At 45.9% G+C, this 25,659-nt stretch overlaps 1 protein-coding gene across 7 annotated transcripts in view; it reads right to left on the reverse strand.

Annotated features, from left to right (window-relative positions):
* The window catches only part of zdhhc21 (zinc finger DHHC-type palmitoyltransferase 21), a 252,814-nt gene that overhangs the window by 223,448 nt on the left and 3,707 nt on the right, over positions 1 to 25,659 (reverse strand). For all 7 annotated transcript variants that reach the window (XR_009445568.1, XM_048528123.2, XM_048528121.2 and 4 more), the window contains exon 2: positions 9,388 to 9,601. Coding sequence is in view for 6 of the 7 variants with exons in the window: in XM_048528123.2 (XP_048384080.1) it covers positions 9,388 to 9,541 (154 nt within the window). In the remaining variant the exon portion in view is untranslated. The remainder of the gene's footprint in view (positions 1 to 9,387; positions 9,602 to 25,659) is intronic.

Genomic DNA, 25,659 nt, shown 5'->3' on the forward strand with positions numbered 1-25,659 from the left:
TCGGAGGCCGTGCTGTCCGTGGGCTTCGCGTCGTACAATCCAGCAGAGAAGGATCTGCTGATCCTCAAAATGTCAGGCCGAGACGGCGTCACCGAGCCGTTGTCCTCCTTCAGCCGGCTAAGCACAGAGCTCTCTTTGTGCACCTTCTGAAAGAAGAAACGTGAGCACGTCTCGTCCTGCTCCACGGAGCGGACCCTGGACCGGAAGATTATCCAGGAGGCCTCCACGGCGAAGAGCAAGGCTTGCTGGCCCCTCACCTCATGGAGGTCCTCCATGACATCGACCCCCATCAACTGCAGAAGGAGCAGGTTCTGCACCCTTTTCTGGAGTTGCGACAGCTTTCCCTGCCTCTCTCTCGCCTTCCGAACACCCTTGAGGACAAAGAACCTCTTCATGTTCTCCTTCACCAACTCCCACCAGTCGCCTGGAGACTCAAAGAGGGGTTTCATGGTTCTCCAACCGGCGTACTCCCTCTTAAGCTCCTCGACGTTCTCTGGGATCAACAGAGTCGTGTTGAGCTTCCATGTCCCCTTGCCAGCCGGCTGGTCGTCCTGTAAGTGACAGTCAGCCAGCAGGAGGCAGTGGTCAGAGAAGAACACCAGCTCGACGCCGGTGGACCTGACCAAGAACGCCCGTGACACAAACAGGAAGTCTATCCTTGAGCGAATAGACCCGTCTGGCCGCAACCAGGTGTACCTCTGCTGCACTCTATCTGCAGGGGCTCTGAAGACATCGAACAGCTTGGCGTCCTTCACCGTGCCCATCAGGAATCTGGACGTGATGTCCAGTTGACTCCCCCCACCCGCTGTCCCCACGCCAGATCTTCCATCTGCATCGATGATGCAGTTGAAGTCTCCGCCTAGGATGACTGGCCTGGACGTCGCCAGCAGAGGGGGAAGCCACTGCAAGATGGCCAACCGCTCACTCCGTACCGCTGGGGCGTACACGTTGATCAGCCTCAGGGGAGCGTTCCTGTAGGTGACATCAGCCACTAGGAGGCGCCCCCCCACCACCTCCTGAACTTGAGAGATGGTGAAGCTGTGCCCCCGCAGCAGAATAGCCAGGCCCGAGGAGCAACAGTCATTACCCCCTGACCAGATCAAAGGCCCACAGGTCCAGGCGCCCGACCATTTCCCGTACCCGCCGAGGTGCGGTATCCTGCACTCCTGCAGAAACAGGAGGTCCGCCTTGACGGTGGTCAGGTAGGCCAACGTGGACACACATCTTGCGGTGGACTTGACGCTGCGCACATTAATGCTCACAACTCGTACCGCCATTGTGGGCAGTGACCACAGTACCCTCCCCAAGTCCAAGGTCCAGCCCCTCTATCTGTCCCTTCATGCCCATTGCTCGGGCTAACTGCTGGGCGCTCTCCGGGTTCAGGAAACCGTCCGTGCTGCCTTCCGGGTGGCATCCCCCCGTCGGGGGTACGGAGGCAGGAGAGTCCGGCTCTGGGTCAGGCTGGGGACGCGCTGTTTCCTCCTTCCCGCCTGGAAGTTCTGGGGGGCCCTCCAGTGCCCCAGTGGCACATGACTGTGTGTCGGAGGGAGCCTCAGGACGCCTCCCATCACCTGGAAGCACGGTGCTGCTTTCCTTCTCCCTCGAGATCTTTAACTTCTGCTTCGGGCAGGCCCTCTCCGAATCCCCGTCGTCAGAGGAGCTCTTATAGCCCCCCTGTAGCTGCCTCTTCCCGCCTGATGGTTGCGGTTCCTGGGCCTGCCAACGCACCTTCCTCCTCGCTTTCCAGACCGTCGTCCACTCCCCTGGGTTGCCTGTCGCCGCCTGCATCGACTTCGGGTTGTCGGGGGGGAGCGGAGCCTGCAGGGGCGCTTTGCTGGCCTCGGGCCCATCCTGCGGGGCGGGTACCTCCTGCACGACCTGGCCCTCCTGCACATTAGTGGGGTCCTTGCAGGGCCCTGGTGCCTTCTTCTCCTCCAGGGGGGCTGGCCCCGCATTGCCCCTGCCGGCGACCTGGGCGTAGGTGGTCCCCCGCTGCGGGCATGCCCTATAGAGGTGGCCCACTTACCGCAAAGGTTGCAGCTTTCCTCTTGTGGGCAATCCTTTGCAAGGTGTCCCTCCTCCCTGCAGTTGCTGCAGATGGTGGCTTTGCAGTCGGCCGCCACGTGACCTGACCTACCATAGGCATGGCAGACTTTACGTTGCCCTGCATAGGTCAGGTAGCCCTTGCTCCCGCCGATCGCGAAGCTGGACGGTGGGTGTACGACGTTCCTGCCCACGTCCATCCTCAGCGTCACCTTGACCTGCCTCTTACTGGTCCAGATGCCAAAGGGGTCCATGATGTTGGTTAGGTCCCCTTCCACCTTCACGTACCTTCCAAGGAAGGTCAGGACATCAACTGCTGGCACATGCAGGTTGTACTTGTACAGTCACCATACGGCTCCTCTGCGCTGGCATCACGAACAGCGGGACAGCGGTCAATACAGAGAGGGGGCCCTCACCTCCTTTGTCCTCGAAAACCTCCAGGAAGCACTCACAAAGCTTGGCACTCCTGAAGGTCACATCGTAAAAACCTCCTCCGGGGAAATCCAGCAGGCAGTAAATGTCCACAGCAGCAAACCCACAACAGTCCAACAGGACCCTCTTCACGAAGAAGGTGCGGTCCACAGGTGCACCTTCATCCACCTTCTTCACGGAAACACGGATGGTGTTCCGGACCCCCTGACCTGGGGCACGAGCACTTGCCGCAGCCATCGTTGCAGGTTGGCTGCTCCCCTGAACCAGCGTTAGGCCAAAGCCAGCATTAAGATCCACTGGTTGCAAGGGTGCACAGCCAACCCAACATCTTCCTTTCACCTCCAACACAGCGCTCTCCTCCTCTCGGTCCACAAGAAAGTGGGTCTTTATTTTGTTCCAGATGTAAGCTGGTTCACTGAGCTTGAAGTTATGTTCCCAGATGTTTCATCACTTTTTTTTATTTGAAAAAATATACTTTATTCATAAGATGTACAAAAAATAAAACATATTTACACACCTACCCAGTCATGCAAGCCGCTCCAGGTTACCCAGGGGGTACATACACCAACTAAAGGAAAAAAACAAAGAAGGAAAAAAAACAAAGCAAAGAAAACACCCCGGCAGTTGTCACCCCGCACAGTCCCAGTTGGCCCCCTGACCAGTTGGGGAAGGTGCCAGCTGGGACCAGGTACCAGATAGGGCCCTTTTGTCTATTCTGGACGAGGGGTTTCAGATGTTTCATCACCATTCTAGGTAACATCACCAGTAAGCCTCCAACGAAGCACTGGTGTTATGTCCCGCTTTCTATTTATCTGGTTAGGTTTCCTTGAGTTGGTGATGTCATTTCCTGCGTTGGTGATGTCATTTCCTGTTCTTTTTCTCAGGGTTCTCAATCTACCATCCCCTGAGAAAAAAAACAGGAAATGACATCACCAACCCAAGGAAACATAACCAGATAAATAGGAAGCGGGACATAACACCAGCGCTTCATCGGAGGCTCACTGATGATGTTACCTTGAATGGTGATGAAATGTCTGAAAACTAATCTTCCAGCTCAGCGAGCAAACTCACATCCAGATGCCTCTTACCCCTGCAGGGCCGTTCCTGTGATTCCTGCACCAAACTTCATCTCCTGAAGTAAGCTGTCAATCTCACTTGGCGGGGGGGGTGTCTGGAATTGGTGTTCCCGATGCCGTTTCACATCCCTCCACCCAGGACTGAGGGTTTACTATAGGCCTCCCAACAGCCAGCGGGAAATAGAAGAACAGTTATGTCGGCAGATTTTGGGAAGATGTCAAAGTAACAGGGTTGTTGACATGGGTGATTTTAACTTCTCATTTACTGACTTGGACTCACTCAGTGTGTGGGGCATGGAAGGGGCAAGGTTTTTAAGGAGCATCAGAAGGGCTTCTTGAATCAGTATGTAGATAGTCCAACTGGGAATGGGGCTGTACTAGAACTTGTATCAGGCAATGAGCCTGGCCAGGTGATCGATGTCTCAGTAGGGGAGCAGCTCAGGAACAGCAATCTCAATTCAGTAAGCTTTAAGGTACTGGTGGATAAAGAGAAGTGTCGGTGTCAGATGAAAGTGCTAAATGGTGAGGCGGGGGGGATGTGGAGGAGAAGGCTAATTACAACAATATTAGGTGGAACCTGAAGAACGTAGATTGGAGACAGATGTTTGAGGACAAATCAACATCTGGTATACAGGAGGCATTCACGTGTAAATTGTTAGGAACTCAGGATTGGTACATTCCTGCAAGGATGAAAGATAAGTATGGCAAGTTTGGAGGACCTTGGAAAATGAGAGATAGTGAGCGCCGAGAGAAAAAGAAAAAAGAAGCATTTGTCAAAGCTGGGAACACATCAAGCAAGGATGGAATACAAGGAACGTCAAAAGAAACTTAAGCAAATAGTCAGGAGGGCTAAAAGCTGCCAGCTTTGAGTTTAAATCCTCCATGTGAGGGATTGGACAATTTTCCAGCTGCAAAAAGCAGTTTACCATTTGTTTAAAATCCCCACAAAGGCGAACTGGCTCATCGAGGTTCATGATCAATGTTGCCCATTCCGCAAACTGTGCTGGATCAATGATTCCTTCACTTTCCAGCCTTCTGATTACTGTCTCTACTTTCGTCCGGAAGGCATGTGGCCCTAGACAGGCCTTGCAAAATCATGGAATTGCTTCCTGGTCAACATGCAAGGTGACCTTGGCTGCTTTGGTAGTCCATAGACCTTCCTGAAACATGTTTGGATATTCAACTATGACTTTACTCAAGCATCCATTTTCGACTCAAAAAATGTTGAGCCAATCTAGACGAAACTTTCTCAACCAATTTGGCTTCATCAAGCTCGGGCCCAAGCCTTTTACTACAATCAGTGCTAACTAAACCAGCTGCTTCTCATAGAGACTGGAAACTAAGTTGTACCCTTAATCTGTAAAGGTTCCCTGGTAGAAGTCTAGGCAAGGTCTTCTGTACACCTAAGGGTTGGGGTCCAGAATAAATTTTGATAAAGGCAGGCTCTGTGATCATTGAAATTGCCACATCAGTATCCATTATATCCAGGTGACTATTTAACGAGCTGTTAATTTTGATTGGTTCTGATTTGGATGTTGCTAAGCAATTTAACTATTCAAAACTAGATGTAGGTGGACTTTCCATGGCGTGCATTCTCATGGATACCGGCATATGAAGTATCTTTCTCAATTTAGGTCTAGTGGCACGCTTTTATTGTATAGAGTCTGCATACCAGCAACTATTACAGTAGCTTGCTCGCTCAGATCCTAAAGAAAATTTTAAACTTTTGGCCAACGCTCATCTTCGCTTTGGGGTTTTGCTGTGGGCTGATCTAGACCCCCTCTGTTCAGGATGTATCCTGACTGAGGCCATGCAATAATCTTCATTCAAGTTGTGTTCTCCAAGCTCAGTCGGACAAGAGGGAGCCCACTTCCATCAGAAAACCCTGCAACTCCTATGCTCCACTTGCGGCATATTCCCAAGGTAAAGCCAGTTATTGTGTCTGTTTGAAGGGCTTTAGCTAGTTCACATTACAACATTACTCCCACATACTAAATGGTCTCTCAGCATCTTATTAAGGGTTAAACCAAAGTCACATGCCTCGGCTGTCATCTTAACCCAGTCAAAAATCCCAATAAGGATTCCCCTGCTTCTCAAATTGCTAGGTAAAACTGATAGTGCTTCAGAATTACATGAAGCTTGGAGTCATAATACTCCTTAGCCAAATCCATCAACTCTCAAAAGGATTCAATATCTGGTGCCTAAGGGAAAGTTAGATTCCTAATTACCAAAAAAAGCTGCGGTTCCACAAACTGTCAGGGAAATTAGTCGTTGCTTTTCATCTGTCCCACTGTCATTTGCCCAGACCAAATAACATATTTTTTTCATATTCTGTGCTCAGTCTTCGATGGCAAGGCAAATAATGACATGATTCCAGAAATGCTTTCTCCAACTCAAAGACATCTGTTGCAAGCAAATTTCTTCAGGAGTGTGCTTTTCTCCCATCACAAATGAAATAACTCCACACTAGCTGTTATCCAACTACCAATTCACCCTTTACTTGTAAGTGGAGAATGCTTAACACTGATCTAGCTTCCTCAGAACCAGTTCTCAGAGTGAACAGGATGCTTGACACTCCTGTTCTTATCTGTCAGCCAAGGCTCGCCAAATGGATCAGATTAACAGCCTCAAACAGGGAACCCATATTTTATGAGATCTACCTGGCTGTCCTTGTTACAATCATTATACTCATTTATTGACAACCATAAATGGTTTCTAAGGTGATGATCTTAGAACAGGGCCATGAAAACACTGATATAGAAACAGTTGATTATCATTTTATTTCAGGAGGATGTAAATACTTTGGAGTCAGTTCAGAAAACATTTACGTGACAATTATCTGGACTTGGAAGGTGCTGGTATTAGGTTTGTCTCATAGTGAATATTTGGATATGCTACACTTGTATCTACACAAGCTTACAAGAGTAAAGGGTATCTTCATCAAAATGTACAAGATTCTGAGGATTCTTAACAAGGCATCATAGAGGTCTAAAGCAAAGGCCCTTCAGTCCATCAAATGGGGGAACAATGGCCTAGTAGTATCATCATTGGACTGTTAAACCAAAGGCCCAACAGACCCAGATTGAAATCCCACCATGGCAGATGGTGGAATTTGAATCCATAAAATATCTGGAATTAAGAAACTAATGATGACCAAGAATCCATTGCCAATTGTCAGAAAGACCGATCTAGTTCACTAATATCCTTTAATGAAGGAAACTACAATCCTTAGCTGGTCTGGCCTATATGTGACTCCAGACCCAGAGCAATGTAGCACACTCTGAACTGCCCTCTGAGCAATCATGTTTGGGAAATAAATGCTGCCTAGGCAGCCATGCCCTCATCCCATTAATGAATAAAGCAAAAAAGTCTGGGCTGGTAAAAAAAAACAAACAATCAACTAACCAGCCTAATCCCACTTTCCAGCACATGGCCCATAGTCTCGAATGCCTTGTCATCAAAAGATGTTTCCCTTGTGGGAGAATCTAAAAGTTAAGGTCACGATTTAATCCCACCTTTGGAACAGAGATTTTCTTTCTCTCAAGGGGCACTGAACCTTTGGAACTCTCTTCCTGAAAAGGTGGTAGAAACAAAATCCTTGAATATTTTTAAAGTAAAGGTAGACCTTTAATCTTTTCATTGAAAAAAGTCTTTGCGTTATTTGGGAACAAGGATTTGAGATTATAATCAGATTAGATCTTATTTTACCAAATGATTGGAACGGGCATTGAGGTAGGATGGCCTGTTCCTAATCCATGCATACATTTTATACATTACTACTTCTTTCTGTGTCTTTATTTAAAAGAGTGCACGAGTTTGACAACTGACTAGAGCAACAATATAGCCTGGGGTCATCAACAGTGACAGGTAAAATGTTGAGACCATAAATGCTGCCCCATAGCTTGGGCATGATGAGGGCGGAGCAGGACAGGAGAACTGTGCAGTTGGTCTGAGTTTGCAGAGATCAAAAATGAAACAATTAAAACAAACTAAATGGTTGCTCCAAAGTATTCATTTTAATACAGTTCATGTGTCATATTTCTTGCAAAATAATTAGGAAAAACAAAAGACTAAGAGCTTTTATCCTCTTGAAAAGCTTTTAAAACGTCCTTTGGAGAGTGAAGGAGGGCAAGCCAGGAGCACCACCAAGCAAATCTAAAAATGAAGTGAAGCTACTGTTTGTGCCAAAGAGCATAGCCAACAAGTGATAGACAGAGGTACAGAATCCCACAATCAAAAGACCATATCTAAGTTCTGGATAGCAACTCTTGGTACTGGACATTGAAGCCTCCGACCCATAGGATGTTGTGCGTCTTTGCCACCCTCAGCACTTCCTCCAAGTGGTGTCCAACAAGAACAGTATTGACTCACCAGCCAAGGGAGGATGGTATAGGGAATCAGCAGGGGGTTTTCCTTGCCTGTGTTAGACCTGATGCTGTGAAACTTCATGGTGTCCTGAAAGGTTGGGGACTTGCATGACAACTCCATCCTGACTGCAAATTGCCACAATCTTTGCTGGGTCTGTCCTGCCAGTAGGATAGGACTTATCCAGGAACAGCCACGGTGGTGCCTGGAACATTACCTGGAAGGTATGATTTCATGAGTGTGACTATGTCAGGCTGTCATTTGACAGTTCTCCCAATTTTGATATCCTAACAGTTGTTGATAAAGAGGATTTTACTAAGTTAACAAGTCTGGGATTGTTGTTACTGTTGTTGGTGCTTTGGTCAGTGTTGGGTAGTCCATCTGGCTTCATCCCTTTTCAACTTTTCTATTCTGAAGAATCATGTTTTAGACGGTGCCCAGTGGTGCACGTCACAAATAACTAAAAAGGGAACAAAAATGTACAGAATAAACTTTTAAAAATAAACTAAAATATCACTTCTTGCAGTGATGATACATCTCAGTCCCTGCAGTGAACACCTATCATGGAAAGCCTATTTCATGCTGGTGGACTTCACATACTCTCTCATCATGGACAGCCAAACACAGACATCACCTTGAAAAAGGAGTCAGCAATCAGATGTCATGACACCCACACACAACCTACCGCATTGACCTGTTAATGACTATGTTCATTGATCACAGGACCCCCACAGCGTGGAAACAGGGCCTTTGGCCCAACAGGCCCACACCAAACCTCAGAGCATTCCACCCAGACCCATTCCCCGGTAACCTACCTAATCTACACATCCCTGGACACTATGGGCAATTTAGTGTGGTCAATCCACCTATCTTGCACATCTTTGGACTGTGGGAGGGAAATGGAGCACCTGAAGGAAACCCATACAGACACAGCGAGAATGTGAAAACTCCACACAGACAGGCACCCGAGGGTGGGATCGAACCTGCATCTCTGGTGCTATGAGGCAGTAGTGTTAGCCACTGAGCCGCCCCAAAAAGTTGGCCTACGGATCTATAAAAGTCAAACACATTGCTGTGGGTCTGGAATCACATGTCAGAAGGCATGTTTCTTTACCAAAGGATGTTAGTGAACCAGGTGTGCTTTTATGGGCACAATTACTGAAACAAGCTTTCAATCTTAAATTACTTAAATTTAAATTCCATCAGCTGGCATTTGAATTCAATTCTCCAGAATATTCGTCCAGATCTTCAGATTATTAGTTCAGCGATATCACTATTGTGACACCAAAATACCTGTATATTACACCCACCTTTCATATAAAGATGGTTGTGAATGTATGACCTCTCGTCTGCAAGACTTAGTAAAGTAGAAGGAAATCACATAGTAACTTTTGTCTGTGAGTTAGTGATGAAACTGCAATACTACTGGATGTCCAGTTAAACAGTGGTGAAAAAAAGCAATTCTACTCACGCACTATTACAGCAGTTGGAATGTGTTGCTCTTCGTAATGAGGAAAGAGGATAAGTTTGGGAATGTAGAGTGTGTTGTAAAGCCAAACAAAGGTGATGATGCTGACACAACACCAGCCCTGCGGGTCGTAGACTAAGTGAATTTGAAGCGCCATCACAAAGTTTGCTCACTGGCTGGTAGCTGGAATTTAATCAATCAATCACGTCTGTGTGTCCTGCTCAAACAGAAGAATAACATAAAAGCGGCATAAAAATACCATAACATTTACTAAACAGTCCATAAATAAAATAGATTTCATTTGTCTGCATAGTTTCATTATTCAGCATTAAATATCTCTCATCCAAATCCAGTTCTGGTCACCTGGTTATAGGAAGGCTATAATTAAGCTGGAGGGGGTGCAGAAGAGATTTACCAGAATGTTGTCAGGAATGGACGATTTCAGTTATAAGGAAAGGCTGGATAGACTGGGAATTTTTCTTACTGGAGCATAGGAGGTTAAGGGGTGACCTTATGAAGGTTTATCTGTACCCTTTATGATTTTATAAGCTAATGGCAGGTATCTTCCCCAGGGGGAAGGATTTCAAGAACAGGGGGCAAAATTTTAAGGTGAGTGGAGAAAGATTTAAGACAGACATGAGGGGCAATTTCTTTACACAGAGACTGGGTTGTATGCGGAAAGAAATTCTAGAGGAAGTGGTAGATGTGTGTACAGTCACAATGTTTAAAAGATATTTAGATAAGTACATGACTAAGAAATGTTTGGAGTGATAATGAACCATATACAGACAGGTGGGACTAATTTATTTTGAGATCATGGTCAGCATGGACTGATTGGACAGTATGACTCTATGGTCCTTCTAACAAACAGCAGACATTATAGTATCTAAAGTTTTTTTTTAAAATCAGTGTATGCTTAGGAAAAGAATAGAGAATATTGCAATTAGCAAAAATATATTGGCAATCATTGAAGTGAGAATTAACAGGATGTACTGGAAAGCCTGTCAATACAGGGAATGAAGAGGTCCACATGGTCCCATTCAATATCACCAAGGTTCACCTTCATCTCCACTTTTCCAACCACTCCTAGATCCTTCAGTTCTCCAAGCGATTAAACATTTCTACACCTCATCAATAATCCTCTCAGGCTGCAGAATTTCAAAGATTCTTTTGTTACAAGATTTCTATTTAATCCTGCCTCAACGCATAAAACTAGATGTAAAATTGCTTTATCTCCAGTTGGTTCCACATCGTTTTAGTGCATGGAAACTGATCTTCATCTCAAGTACACACCAGGACTCTTCAGCACCAGTGCCTGGAAAGTGAACAAGAGTGTGAACCCAGGCTGAAGACACCCAGGGACACCAAATCCAACAAATCTACTTCTACCATGCGACCAACGCAAAAACTAAGAACAAAGAATGGTACAGTGCAGGATCAGGCCTTTTGGCCCACCAAGACTACACCAACACATGATGCCTTTCTAAAAGAAAAACCTTTTGCTTCTATGTGATCCATATGCCATTATTCCCTGCCTATTCATATATCTTTCTAGATGTCTCTGCAACATTTCGGTTGTACCCACCTCTGCCACTTCCTCTGGCAACACATTCCAAGCATTTACTACCCTCTCTCACATCTTGTGTAAACTTACCTCTTTTACCTTAAACCTGTGTCCTCTAGTAATTGACACTTCTATCCTGGGAAAAAGACTCCAACTGCGCATTCCAACCATGATGCTCACAATTTTGTAAACTTCTATCAGCTGCTCCCTCATCCTTTGACATTCGAGTGAAAACAATCCAAATTTGTCCACTCACTCCTCATAGCTAAAACCCGCCAAACATCTTGGTAAACTGTTTCTGCACGTCTCCTCTTGCAATTTGGTGACCAGAACTACAGACAATATTGCGAATGCGCACAAAGTAAAGTTCTACACTGCTGCAATATGAGAGATGCCAATTTTTATACTCTATGCCCTGACTAATAAAGGCAAGCATGCCACGATTTCTTGAGCACCATTTGAGTTGCCACTTTCAGCAAACTATGGGCTCAATATTTTGATGCTACTAAAAATTCTGCCATTTAGTGTACACTTCTCTTCTGTGTAAGATCTTCCAAAATGCATCACCTTGCATTGGTCTGGATTAAACTCCATCTGCTATTTCTCTGCACAGGTCAGCAGTACATCTATATCCTCTGGGAATCCTGCTCACTCTGCAAAGCTCCGCCAATCTTTGTGTCATCTGCAAACTTACTCATCAGGCCATCTACAATCTCTTTCAAGTCATTTTATCTATCTATGTATTACAAACACCCAGACCTACCCCTCTATAACCCACCTAATGTACACATCCTGAACACTACGGACAATTTAGCAGGGCCAATCCACCTAGCCTGCACATCTTTGGACTGTGGGAGGAAACCGGAGCACCCCAAGGAAGCCCAAGCAGACATGGGGCGAATGTGCAAACTCCACAAAGACCATTACCCAAGGCTGGGTCCCTGGTACTGCGAGGCAGCAAGGCTAACCACTGAGCCACCACGCTGCCCTGATTTTTTTTTAAACGGAACAGTTTGTTTAACCTCTACAGCAATAATAGATTACTTTAAAGGGTTATTATCTTATGCTAATAATCTCAGAAACTTCTGTTTAAAGAGGGTTTGAATTATGAAGATGATAGCAGTAGGAAGGGGAGGACACATGCCATGTTTAGCTCAGTTCACAGCACTCTTGCCCAAGAGCAGAACAGAATGCTAAAAGTATGGTATCAATCCCTGTTCCAGTTGTGGATAATTCATGGAGGGCGCAACCCTGCTTCTCTCTGTTGAGAAAGGTGCCTGCGGGTCGTACAGTCATACAGTCAAGGTACAGCAAAGGAACAGCCCCTTCAATCTAACTCATCCTCGCCCACCAGTATTCCTAAATTTCCCATTTGCCAGCATTCGGTCCATATCCCTCTAAACCCTTCCGATTCATAGTTCTTGTGGACTACATACCCATACCTTTTAATGAAATTATGAGATCACACCTTGAACAGGTAACCTAGACTGCGCTATATTGCCAGCGAGTGTTGCGCTGTCAGAATTGTTATATTTTGAAAAGATCCAGGAGGATGTGATTTGGCTTGAAGCTGAGCTGGGGAACATTTCTCTCCTATCCTACTAATAGTAGTCTTTGAAACTTCATCACTAAATAGATTACCTCGAGACAGGGAGCTCACTGTGTACAGACTGGTTGCTGCCTCCTACGTTACAATTAACAAAAAATGGACTCATAAAAATCAAAAAGCAAAGAGGTCCCCCCATAATTGAAGGACCAGGAGTGTCTCCAACCCCAAGGCTTTTTTCACATATGTGAGGAAAAAGAGAATGACCAGAGAAAGGGTAGGGCCAATGAAGAATTGTAAAGTGTACAGAGCCTAAAGTGATAGGAGAAGTCCTTAATGAATACTTTTCTTCCGTATTCACAAGTGAGAGGACCCTAGTTGTCCAGGAGAAGTGTGAAACAGGCTGGCAGGCTAGAGGAGATGAATGTTAGTAAAGAAGATGTACTAGGAATTTTGAAGAACTTGAAGATAGATAAGTCTCCGGGCCTGATGGGATTTATCCAAGGAAAAATGGGAAACGAGAGAAGGGATCGCAGGGCCTCTGGCGATGATCTTTTCATCCTCACTGTCCACGGGCATACTGCTGGAAGATTGCAGAGTGGCAAACGTCATTCCCTCGTCCAAAAAAAGGGAATAGGGATAACCCTGGAAATTCCGGAGCAGTCAGTCTTAATTCACTGGTGGGAGAACTATTGGAAAGAGCTCGGAGAGATAGAATTTATGATTACCTGGATAGGCACAGTTTGATTTGTGACAGTCGGCATGGATTTGTGAGGGGTGGATCACGCCTCACAAACCTTACTGAATTCTTTGAAGAGGTGACCAATCACATGGATGAAGGTAGAGCAGTGGACGTGGTATACATGGATCGTAAGGTGCTTGATAAAGTTCCCCATGTTAGGCTCATGCAGAAGGTAAGGAGGCTTGGGATAGGGGAAAATGTGGCAGAATGGATTCAGAATTGGCTGACCCTCAGAAAACTAAGGGTGGTAGTGGATGGAAAACATTCACCATGGTACTCAGTTATGAGTCGTGGACCACTTGGGTCTGTTCTGGATCCTCTTCTATTTATGATTTTAGTAAATGGTTTGGATGAAGGGGTGGAAGGGTGGATTAGTAAGTTTGCAGATGATACAAAGGTGGGTCGAGTTGTAGATAGTGCGAAGGGCTGTTCTAGGTTACAAAGGGACATTAACAGGGTGCAGAGCTAGGCTGAGAAGTCGCAGATAGAGTTTAACCCTGAAAAGCGTCAGGTGATTCATTTTGGGAGGACAAATTTGAAAGCAGAATATAGGGTTAACGGAAAGATTCTTGGCAGTGTGGAAGAGCAGAGGGATCTTGGGATCTTATACACAGTTCCCTGAAAGCTGCCACCCAGGTGGATAGAGTTGTTATGAAGGTGTATGGTGTGTTAGCTTTCATTAATAGAGGAATTCAGTTCAAGAGCCTTGAAGTTACGCTTCAGCTGTACAAAAGCCTCGTTCGGCCACATCTGGAGTACTGTGTCCAGTTCTAGTTGCCTCATTACAGGGAAGCTGTGGAAGCATTAGAAAAGGTGCAGAGGAGATTTACCAGAATGTTGCCTGAAATGGAGAGAAGGTCTTACAAGGAAAGGTTGAGAAGCTAGGGCTTTTCTCTTTGGAACGGCGAAGGATGAGAGGTGACTTGGTAGGGGTGTACAAAATGATCAGAGGTATAAAAGGAGTAGACAACGACAGACTTTTTTCTAGGGTGGAGGTAGCTATTACGAGGGGGCATAGTTTTAAAGTGAGTGGTGGCAGATATAGGAGACGTTAGAGCTAGGTTCTTTACTCAGATAGTGGTAGGGGCATGGAATGCATTGCCAGAGAGGGGAGTAGCGTCAGCCTCATTAAGGATATATAAGCAGCTATTAGATAGGCACATGGCTGATTGTATAAGGTAGGGGTGGAGGTTAGGTTTAGGGTAAACGTTCAGCACAACATCGTGAGCCCAAGGGCCTGAACTGTGTTGTATTGTTCTATGATCTATGTCTCAGTTCTCGTGTCTCAAACAGACAGTTATGAAGGAATGAGATAACAAAGTGTGGAGCTGGATGAACACAGCAGGCCAGCAGCATCAGAGGGGCAGGAAAGCTGACGTTTCGGGCTTAGACCCTTCTTCAGAAATGGGGCGACGGGGAGGGGTTCTGAAATAGATAGGAGGGGAGCAGGAGGTGGATAGAAGATGGATAAAGGAGAAAATAGGTGAAGAGGAGACAGACAGGTCAAATAGGCAGGGATGGAGCCATAAAGAGGAGTGTAGATGGGGAGTTCGGGAGGGAATAGGTCAGTCCAGGGAGGACAGACAGGTCAAAGGGGCAGAATAAGGTGAGTACGAAGGAGATGGGTGTGGGGCTTGAGGTGTGAAGAGGGGATAGGTGGGAGGAAGGACAGGTTAGGGAGGCGGGGACAAGCTGGGCTAGTTTTGGGATGGAGTAGGGGGAGGGGAGATTTTGAAGCTTGTGAGATCCACATTGATACCATTGGGTGCAGGGTTCCCACACGAAATAGGAGGTGCTGTTCCTGCAACCTTTGGGTGGCATTGTTGTGGCACTGCAGGTGGCCCAAGATGGACATGTTGCCTGCAGAATGGGAGGGGGGGGTGGGAGTTGAAATGGTTCGTGAATGGGACATGAAGTTGTTTAGTGCGAACTGAGTGTAGGTGTTCTACAAAGAGATCCCCAAGGCTCCACTTGGTTTCCCCGATGTACAGAAGGCCACAACAGGAACAGCAGATACAGTATAGCACATTAGCAGACGTGCAGGCAAACATCTGCTTGATGTGGAAGGTCTTCTTGGGGCCTCGGATGGGGGATGAGTGTATGGGCAGGTGTAGTACTTCCTGCGGTTGCAGGGAAAAGTGCCGGGTGTGGTGGGGCTGGAGGGGGGTGTGGAGCAGACAAGGGGGTCACAGAGAGAGTGGTCCCTCCAGAAAGCAGATAAGGGTGGGGACGGAAAAAGATCTTTGGTGGTGAGGTCGGATTACAGATGGCAGAAATGTCAGAGGATGATGCTTTGGATCCGGAGGTTGGTGGAGTGGTACGTGAGGATGAGGAGGATTCAGTTTTGGTTGCTATTGTGGGGAGGGGGCCTGAGGGATGAGGTGCAGGAAACATGGTCGAGGGCACTCTCAACCACTTGGGGGGGGGGGGGGAGAGAAGAGGGGGAGTCGCAGAACTTGAAAAACGAGAACATCTGAGATGTTCAGGAGTGGAATGTCTCATCTTGGGAGTAGATGCGGTGGAGGCGAAGGAATTGGGAATAGGGATGGCATTCTTGCAAGAGGGTGGGTGGCAAGAGGTGTATTCTAGGTAGCTGTGGTAGTCAGTGGGCTTAAAATGGATATTGGTTTTCAGGTGGTTGCCACAGATGGAAACAGAGATGTCCAGGAAGTAGACAGAGGTATCAGAGATGGTCCTGGTGAACTTAAGGTTGGGGTGTATGGTATTGGTGAAGTGGATGAACTGTTCAAGCTCCTCGTGGGAGCACGAGGTGGCACGGGATGCAGTCATCGATGTAATGGAGGTAGAGGTGGGGTTTAGGGCCAGTGTAGCTCCAGAAGAGGGATTGTTCCACATAACCTACAAAGAGGCAGGCATAGCTAGGGCCCATGCAGGTACCCATGGCCACCATCTTTGTCAGTAAGAAGTGGGAGGAATTGATAGAGAAGTTGTTAAGGGTAAAGATGAGTTTGGCTAAGCGGACGAGGGTGTCAGCGGAGGGGGACTGGTTAGGCCTGCGGAACAGCAAGAAGCAGAGGGCCTTTAGGTCATTGGCATGGGGAATGCAGGTGTATAGGGACTGGATGTCCATGGTAAAGACAAGGTGTTGGGGACCAGGGAATTGGAAGTTTTGGAGGAGGTGGAGGGTGTGGGTGGTTTCAACAGATGTAGGTAGGGAGTTCCTGGACCAACGAGGAGAAAACGGAGTCGAGTTAAGTCGAGATAAGTTCGGTGGGACAGAAGCAAGCAGAGGCAATGGGAAAAGCAGGGCAGTCAAGTTTGTGGATTTTGGGAAGGAGATAGAAGCATGCGGTGCGGGGTTGGGGAACGATGAGGTTGGAGGCTGTGGGTGGGAGATCATCTGATGAGGTTTTGTACAGTTTGGGAGACGTTGTTTTGGTGGTAGAAATCTCTTTTAGAAAACTCAAGAAATACCTGGGTACAGTGAAAATAAGACATTCACTAAATCAAGTGACTTTCAGGGATATCAGGTCCTCTACTGCTCAAGAGGACCCACCCCTATCCTTCATAAGCATCTGGACACTCCTCCATTTCAGTCTTTTTGACAAGATCACCACTTGTTGCCCATCCCTAACTGCCCTTGAACCAAGTGCCTTGTTCAGCTGACAACATTGTCATGGGTCCACTGTCACATGTACAACACAGCAGATGAGGTTGGCAGATTTCCTTCCTTAAAACAACATTAGAGAGCCAACTGGGTTTTTACAACAATAATTAGTGGATTTACAGTCACCTTTACTGAGACGAGCTGTCAATAAGAGATTTTATTAATTGAATTTAAATTCTACCAGCTGTGGACTGTCTTGAACCCATAACCACAAAACATTAGCCTGAACCTGTGGCTATGGTGATATGCTAACCTTGCCACCACCTTAGGTAAAAATGACGAGTTAATCCACAAACTGCTGGAGAAGAAACAGTGGCACAATGGGGTTTTCCTCAATGCAAACCAAAGCACCTGCAGCACTATCCAAGACAAATACAAATTTACTGATGACACTGGGATCGTTGTTCTGAAGAGGATACAAGGAGACTACAAAAAGATATAGATAGGTTAAGTGAGTGGTCAAAGATGCGGTAAATGGAGTATATTGTATAAAAATGTGCAAGAGTTTGTTTCTGCAGTAAGAATAAAAATAGAGCATATCATCTAAACAGTGAGAGACTGTAAAGTGATCTGGGTGTCCTCGTACATGAAATCAAAAGGTTCACATGCAGGAACAGCAAGTATTGAGGAAAGCTAATAGAATGTTATTGGTTATCATGAGGGGATCAAATTGAAAAGTATAGGAGGATATACAACAGCTGTCCAGGGCATTGGAGGGACCACATCTGAAGTACCATTCATAGTTTTGGTCACCTGTTGTAAGGAAGGATGCAAGTATATTTAAGGCAATTCAGACAGATGCACCTGGCCAATAAATGAAATGAGCAGAATGTTTGATCAAAGATTAGACTTGTATCTGCTGCAGTTCAGAAGAGTAAGAGGCAACTTGATTGATATATGAAATTTCAAACATAAAATGATAGCTCTTGACAGGGTAGATATTGAGAGGATGTCTCCTGAGATGGGAATCTAGGTCACTGCTTTAAAATCAGTGGTCACCCATTTGAAGCAGAGATTAGGCAAATTTCTTTCCTAACAGAGCATTGCATTGGAACGATCTTCTTGAAAACATGGTAGAAGCAGTCCTTGAATATTGTTGTTAAGGTAGATAGATTCTTGTTAAACAAGGAGTTAAAACATCGAGTTGGCAGGAACATTAATTTGAGGCTGCAATCTGATCAGAAATCATGTATTGAATAGCAGAGCAGGCTTGAAGGGCTGAATGGCCTACTTCTGATGTATGTTGGCATTTAGGAGTGGGTTAGTGGTGGTTGGGTAGTTCAGGTGAAACTGAAACCCAATTTTACCTGATGCCCCCACAAATGTGACTCAATGATGGACCTGATGATATGCACAGCATGGCCTGATGACCCCTGCATTGTGGCCTGACAACCCTGCAGTGTGACCTGAAGTCCTTGCCTTGCAACCTAATTACACCATGGTCTGACCTGACAACCCACAATGTGACACGATGACTCTGCACTTTGACATGACGATCATGCGGTTTCAACTGACAATCCAGTGTGACCTGACAACACCACACTGAGTTGCAGTTTGACCTAAGGCTCCCGCAGTGTGACCTGACAACCCTGCAGTGTGTCCTGAAGTGTGACATGAAGGCCCCACATTTGACCTGACAGCCATGTGACCTGTTAAATCCAGACAGTGACCTGAAGACACACGACTGAACTAAGGACCTCACAGTGCAACCTGACGTCCACACGGAATGACCTGAAGATCCCCGCAGTGTGACCTGGTATCTCCCAAAGTGTGACCTGGCACACCCACAATAAGATCTGAAGCCCTGGTAGTATTGCCTAAAGCCCTCAGTATGATGTGATGACCCCAGAGCGTGAACTGAAGTCCGCGCAGAGTGACCCAATGACCCTGCAGTCTGATCTGACAGTTCCATAATGTGACTTAACAATCCTGCACTACAGCCTGACAACCTGACATCCCCTGAGATAATGGGAACTGCAGATGCTGGAGAATTCCAAGATAATAAAATGTGAGGCTGGATGAACACAGCAGGCCAAGCAGCATCTCAGGAGCACAAAAGCTGACGTTTCGGGCCTAGACCCTTCATCAGAGAGGGGGATGGGGAGAGGGAACTGGAATAAATAGGGAGAGAGGGGGAGGCGGACCGAAGATGGAGAGTAAAGAAGATAGGTGGAGAGAGTATAGGTGGGGAGGTAGGGAGGGGATAGGTCAGTCCAGGGAAGACGGACAGGTCAAGGAGGTGGGATGAGGTTAGTAGGTAGATGGGGGTGCGGCTTGGGGTGGGAGGAAGGGATGGGTGAGAGAAAGAACCGGTTAGGGAGGCAGAGACAGGTTGGACTGGTTTTGGGATGCAGTGGGTGGGGGGGAAGAGCTGGGCTGGTTGTGTGGTGCAGTGGGGGGAGGGGACGAACTGGGCTGGTTTAGGGATGCAGTTGGGGAAGGGGAGATTTTGAAACTGGTGAAGTTGTGGACTTCACCAGTTTCAAAATCTCCCCTTCCCCAACTGCATCCCTAAACCAGCCCAGTTCGTCCCCTCCCCCCACTGCACCACACAACCAGCCCAGCTCTTCCCCCCCACCCACTGCATCCCAAAACCAGTCCAACCTGTCTCTGCCTCCCTAACCGGTTCTTCCTCTCACCCATCCCTTCCTCCCACCCCAAGCCGCACCCCCATCTACCTACGAACCTCATCCCACCTCCTTGAACTGTCCGTCTTCCCTGGACTGACCTATCCCCTCCCTACCTCCCCACCTATACTCTCTCCACCTATCTTCTTTACTCTCCATCTTCGGTCCGCCTCCCCCTCTCTCCCTATTTATTCCAGTTCCCTCTCCCCATCCCCCTCTCTGATGAAGGGTCTAGGCCCGAAACATCAGCTTTTGTGCTCCTGAGATGCTGCTTGGCCTGCTGTGTTCATCCAGCCTCACATTTTATTAACCTGACATCCCCTTCAGTGAGACCAAACAACCCTGCAATATGAACTGAAAACTCCACAGCACGACCTGACATTCCTGCGGCTTGACCTGACAACCTACAGTGTGACATGGCAATCTTGCAGCGTGACCTACCAACTTTGAGGTTTGACCTGGCAGCTCCACACTGTGACCTGATGATCCTGCAGTGTGATCTGGCATTTGCAGTTTGATCTGACAATTTGGCCTGAAGCTCCTGTTCACTGGGTTCTGAACTTGTTTCTTCCACCTCTCATCTCACCATCAGACCATCCATATTTGCGCCCCACACCTTCCCACTGCCTCATGTGGCTGCCAGTCCCTTGAAGTCAAAATAGTTCCTGTTTCCGAACCGATTGTTCAGGTCTGCAACCAAACTATGAAGTCCAGATCACTTTGCTCTTAGAAAACTGATCAGTTTGAGGAAGGGTCATCGGACTTGAAAGGTTAACTCTGTTTTTCCCTTCACAGATGCTGCCAGACCTGACGAGCATTTCCAGCAGCTTTGTTTTTGTTCCTGATTTACAGCATCCATAGTTCTTTCGGTTTTTAACGTAAGATCAAACTAACCTGCATACCGATCATTTTCATATCAACCATGTGCCTACCCAAGAGTCACTCAAATATCCCCAATGCATCTGATTCTGCTACCACTGCTGGCAGTGCATTCCACACACCTAGCACTCTCTATGTAAAGAACTACCTCTGATATCTCCTCTATATCTTCCTCAAATCACCTTCAAATTATGCACCCTCATGACAGTCATTTTCACCCTGGGAAAAAAGTGTCGGGCTATCCACTCAACCAATGCCTCTATCAAGTCACCTCTCATCCTTCTTCGTTCCAGTGAAAGAAGCCCTAGGTCCTTCAACTTTTCTTCATAAGTCCAGGCAACATCCTGGTAAACTCCTCTGCACTCTCTCTAAAGCTTCCACACCCTTCCAAAAATAAGGCAACCAGAATTGAACACAATATTACAAACCTTGTCTAACCAGGGTTTTACACAGCTGAAGCATGACCTCGTGGCTCTGAAATTCAATCCCATCGTCAATGAAAGCCAACACGCCATATGCCTTCTTAACAACCCTACTGACTTGGGTGACAACTTTGTGGGAACTATGGACTTGGACCCCAAGATCCCTCTGTTCTTACACACTGCCAAGAATCTTGCCATTAACCCTGCAACCTGCATTCAAATTCAATCTTCCAAACTGCACCATTGCACACATTTCCAGGTTGAATTCCATCTGCCACTTCCTTGTCCAGCTCTGCACCCTGTTAATGTCCCGTTCAACCGACAACAGCCCTCCTCCCTGTCCACAACTCCACCAATCTCCATGTAATCAACAAACTTACTAACCCACCCTTCCAAATCCTCATCCTAGTCATTTATAAAGGTCACAAAGAGCAGAGGTGCCAGAACACCAGTGGGTCACTGAGCTTCATGCTGAATACTTTCCATCTACTACCACTCTCTGTTTTCTATTGGACAGCCAATTCTGTACCGAGACAGCCAAATTTCCCTGACTCCCATGCCTCCTTATTTTCTGACTAAGCCTACCATGGGGAACTTTATCAAATTCCTTACTAAAATCCATATACAGCACATCCACTGCTCTACCTTCATCAATGTGTTTTGTAAATTCTCAAAATATTCAATAAGGCTTGTGAGGCATGACCTACCCCTCTCAAAGCCACGCTGACTATTTCTAATCAAACTGTGCTTTTCCAAATAATCATAAATACTATCTCTCAATCTCTCATAATCCTCTCCAATAATATGCCAACTACAGAAGAAAAACTGACCAGTCTGTAATTCCTAGAACTAACCCGATTCTCTTTCTTGAACAAAGGAATAACATTAGCTACCCTCCAACCATCTTGTACTATTCCAGTGGGCTGTGAGGACACAAAGATCGTCGCCAAAGGTGCAGCAATCTCTTCCCTCGCTTCCTGTAATAATCTTGGGTATATCCCATCTGGCCCAGGCACTTATCAATCCTCATGTTTTTCAAAATTTCGAGCACATCCTCCTTCCTAGCATCAACCTGTTCAAGCATATCAGCCCGTTTCACGCTGTCCTCAAAAACTACAAGGTCCTCTCACTGGTGAATACTGAAACAAAGCATTCATTAAGGACCACCCCTATCTCCTCCAACTTCAGGCACAAGTTCTCTCCACTATTCTTGATTGGCCTTACTCTGGCTATCCTCTTGTTCCTCATGCAAGCATAGAATGCCTTGGGTTTTCCTTAATCCTACCTGTCATGCTCCCTTCTCACTCTTGTAATTCCACCTTCAGTTCCTTCCTAGCTAACTTGTAGACCTCTCGAGCCTTGTCTAATCCTTGCTTCCTCAACCTTAAGTAAGGATTTCTTCTTCCTCTTGACTAGGCGTTCCACATGCCTTGTCATCCAAGGTTCCTTCACCTTTCCATCCTTGCCCTGCCTCAGTGGGACAAACCTATCCAGCACTTGCAGCAAATGTTCCCTAAACAACCTCCACATTTCTGTCATGCGTTTCCCAGAGAACATCTGGTTCCAATTTATGGTCCTGCCTAATAGCATTGTAATACCCTACACCACAATCAAATACTTTCCCAAACTATCTGCTCCTAACCCTCTCCATGACTACAGTAGAGGTCAGGGAGTTGTGATCTGCATTTATGTGATCATGTAAAAAAAAACCCATGTATATATTCACTCAGAGATGGTAAGAACTGCCGATGCTGGAGTCAGAGATAACACTGTGTGGAGCTGGAGGAACACAACAGGCCAGACAGCATCAGAGGAGCAAGAAAGCTGATGTTTCGGATCGTGGTCTTTCTTCAGAAATTCTGAACAAGAATCCTGACCTGAAACGTCAGCTTTCCTGCTCCCTTGATGCTGCCTGGCCTGCAGTCTTCCTCCAGCTCCACACAGTGTTATCTAAATGTATACTGGCCAGTCAAACTCCCTGTGAATACACTGTACAGGTGAACACTATTGTAGAAATAATATACAGGAAAACATTGTGAGAATAAACTGTTGAGCCAAAAAAAACCCTATGCATATATTGTCTTGGTAAAATCCCAAATGCATTTGGAGAGGCAGGGATTAATCCAGAACAGTCAGCATGGTTTTGTTAAGGGAAGATCAAGTTTGACCAACTTTATTGAATTTTTCAGAGGTGCTCATGTGTGTAGATGAGGGTGATGCTTTTAATATGGTCCTACATGGGACACTAATGGAAATGGTAAGAGCCCATAGAATCCATGGAAATTTGACAAATTGGATCCACAATTGGCTGAATGTTAGAAACAGAGGGTGGTGGTTGATGAGTGTTTTTCCAACTAGGGATCTGTGTCCAGTGGGGTCAGGGTTGGGGCTCCTGCAGTTTGTGCTTTACATAAATGATTTAAACTTGAGTGTAGGAGGTCGATCAGTAAGTTCGTAAACAGTGTGGTTAACAGTGAGGAGGATAGCCTTACACGACAAGAGAATACCGATGGGCCGGTCAGTGGCAACTGGAATTCAATCTGAATGAAAGTGAGCTGTTGCACATGAGTAGGACAAACAAGTGAAGAGAGTACGTGATGAATGGTAAGGACACGTGGAAGCACCAAGGATCAGAAGGACCTTCACATGCATGCATACCAGTCCCTTGAGGAAACAGGACAGGTGGAAAAAATGGTTAAGAAGGCATATAGCATACTTGCCTTTATTAATTGAGACAGACTTTCAGAGCAGGAAGCTTATGCAGGACCTGTATAAAGCATTGATAAGGGTGCAGCTAGATTATCTGCGGTTATGGAATCTACATTATAGGACGGACATTATTGCACTGGACAGAGTGCAGGGGAGTTTATCAGGATGTTGTCTGGGCTGGAGAGTTTCAGTTAGGAAGAGACTTTGGACAGACTGGGTTTGTTTTCCTTATGGCAGAGGAGTTTGAGAAGAAACATGATTGTGATGTATAAAATTATGAGGGGCACAGACGGATAGACGGGAAGAAACTTTTCTCTGATGTAGGGATCATTGAACAAGAAGGCAAAGATTGAAGATAAGAGGCAGAAGATTTAGAGGAGATGTAAAGAAAGACTTTTTCACCCAGAGGGCGCTGGGAATCTGGTACTCCTTGCCAATAAGGGTAGTAGAAGCAGAAAGTGTCATAACATTTAAGAAGTATAAAATTAATGCTACAGAACTCAGGAAAATAAATTTTGAAAACAGTTCACAATACAGAAAGAGGAAATGCTGGAGGTCTCAGAAAACAGTGAAGTGGATAAATCTCTGGGACCTGATCAAGTGTTTCTCAGAATTTTGTGGGAAGTTGGGGAAGAAATTGCTCGCCTTCTTGCAGAAATATTTAATCTATATCATCATCTATAACCACGGATGAGGTGCCAGAGGACTGGAGGGTGGTTAAAGTTGTGCCATTAACTACGAAAGGCTTTAAGGAAAAGCCTGGAAATCATAGATCTCTGAGCCTGACATGGTGGTGGGTAAGTTATTGGAAGGCTCTGAAAGAAAGGAGTTACATACATTTGCTGAGGCAAGACCTGCTTAGGGATAGTCAGCATGGTTTTGTGTGAGGAAAATTGTGTGTCTCACAAACTTGATTGTGCTTTTTAAGGAAGTAACCAAAAGGGCTGATGAGAGCAATGGACATTGTTTTTATGGACTTTAGTAATGTCTTTGACAAGTTTCTGCATGGTAGGCTAATTAGTAAAGTTAGGTCACATGGGATTCAGATTGAGTTTGCCAATGAATACAATTATCCGAAGGAGACAGTAGGATGGTAGAGGGTTGTTGCTTTTTGGACTGAAGGCGTGTGACCAGCAATGTTCCACAGGAATTGATACTGGGTCCATTTTTGTTTGTCATTGAGATAAATAATTTGGATGAAAAAATATAGGAGGCATGGTTAGTAAGTTTGTAGGTGGCACCAAAATTTGTCGTATAGTGGATACCGAAGAAGGTGATCTAAGATTGCAAAGAGGTCTTGATCAATTGGGTCAACGGGCTGAGTGACAGATGGAGCTTAATTTGGATAAATGTGAGATATTGCATTTTGTTAAAACAAACAAGGCAGGACTTGTACAATTAATGACAGGCCCCTGTGTAATGTAGAACAGACAGCGCTGGGGATTCAGGTATATAATTCTTTGAAATTTGTGTGATGTGGTTAAGCAGGGCATTTAGCACACTTGCCTTCATTGCACAGATCTTTGATTATAGGAGTTAGGGCTTCATATTGAGGTTGTATTGGACGTTGGCGAGGCATCTTCAGGAGTACTGTGTGCAGTTCTGGCTGTCCTGCTACAGAAGGATACTACTACATCAGAGAGGTTTCAGAAAAGATTTACCAGTATGTTTCTGGGAATGGAGGGTTTGAGTTGAGAGGCTGATAGGCTGGGACTTTTTTCACTGGAGTGTAGGAGCTTGATGGGTGACCTTATAGAGATTTATAAAATCATGCAGGGAATAGATTAAGTGTCTTTTCCCTAGGGTGCGAGAGTTCAAAACTTGGGGGCATGTTTTTAAGGTGAGCAGAGAAAGCTAAGAAGAACATGAGGAACAACGTTTTTAGACAGAAAGTGGTTCGTGTGGATTGAAGTGCCAGAGAAAGTGTTAGATACAGATACAGTTCAAACTGTTAAAAGGCATTTGGATAAGTACATATATAGGAAAGGATTGGACAGACACAGCCCATACACAGGCAGGTGGAACTAGTTTAGTTTGGGAACAAAGGTCAGAGTGGACTAGTGAGATAGAGGTACAAATATGTAAACAGATAATGGAAAGGTGTAGGAGAAACAGGGTGGTGGTGATGGGAGATTTTAATTTTCCCAACATTGACTGG

The sequence above is a fragment of the Stegostoma tigrinum genome, chromosome 3 (assembly GCF_030684315.1).
Source record: "Stegostoma tigrinum isolate sSteTig4 chromosome 3, sSteTig4.hap1, whole genome shotgun sequence".
Taxonomy (NCBI): Eukaryota; Metazoa; Chordata; class Chondrichthyes; order Orectolobiformes; family Stegostomatidae; genus Stegostoma; species Stegostoma tigrinum.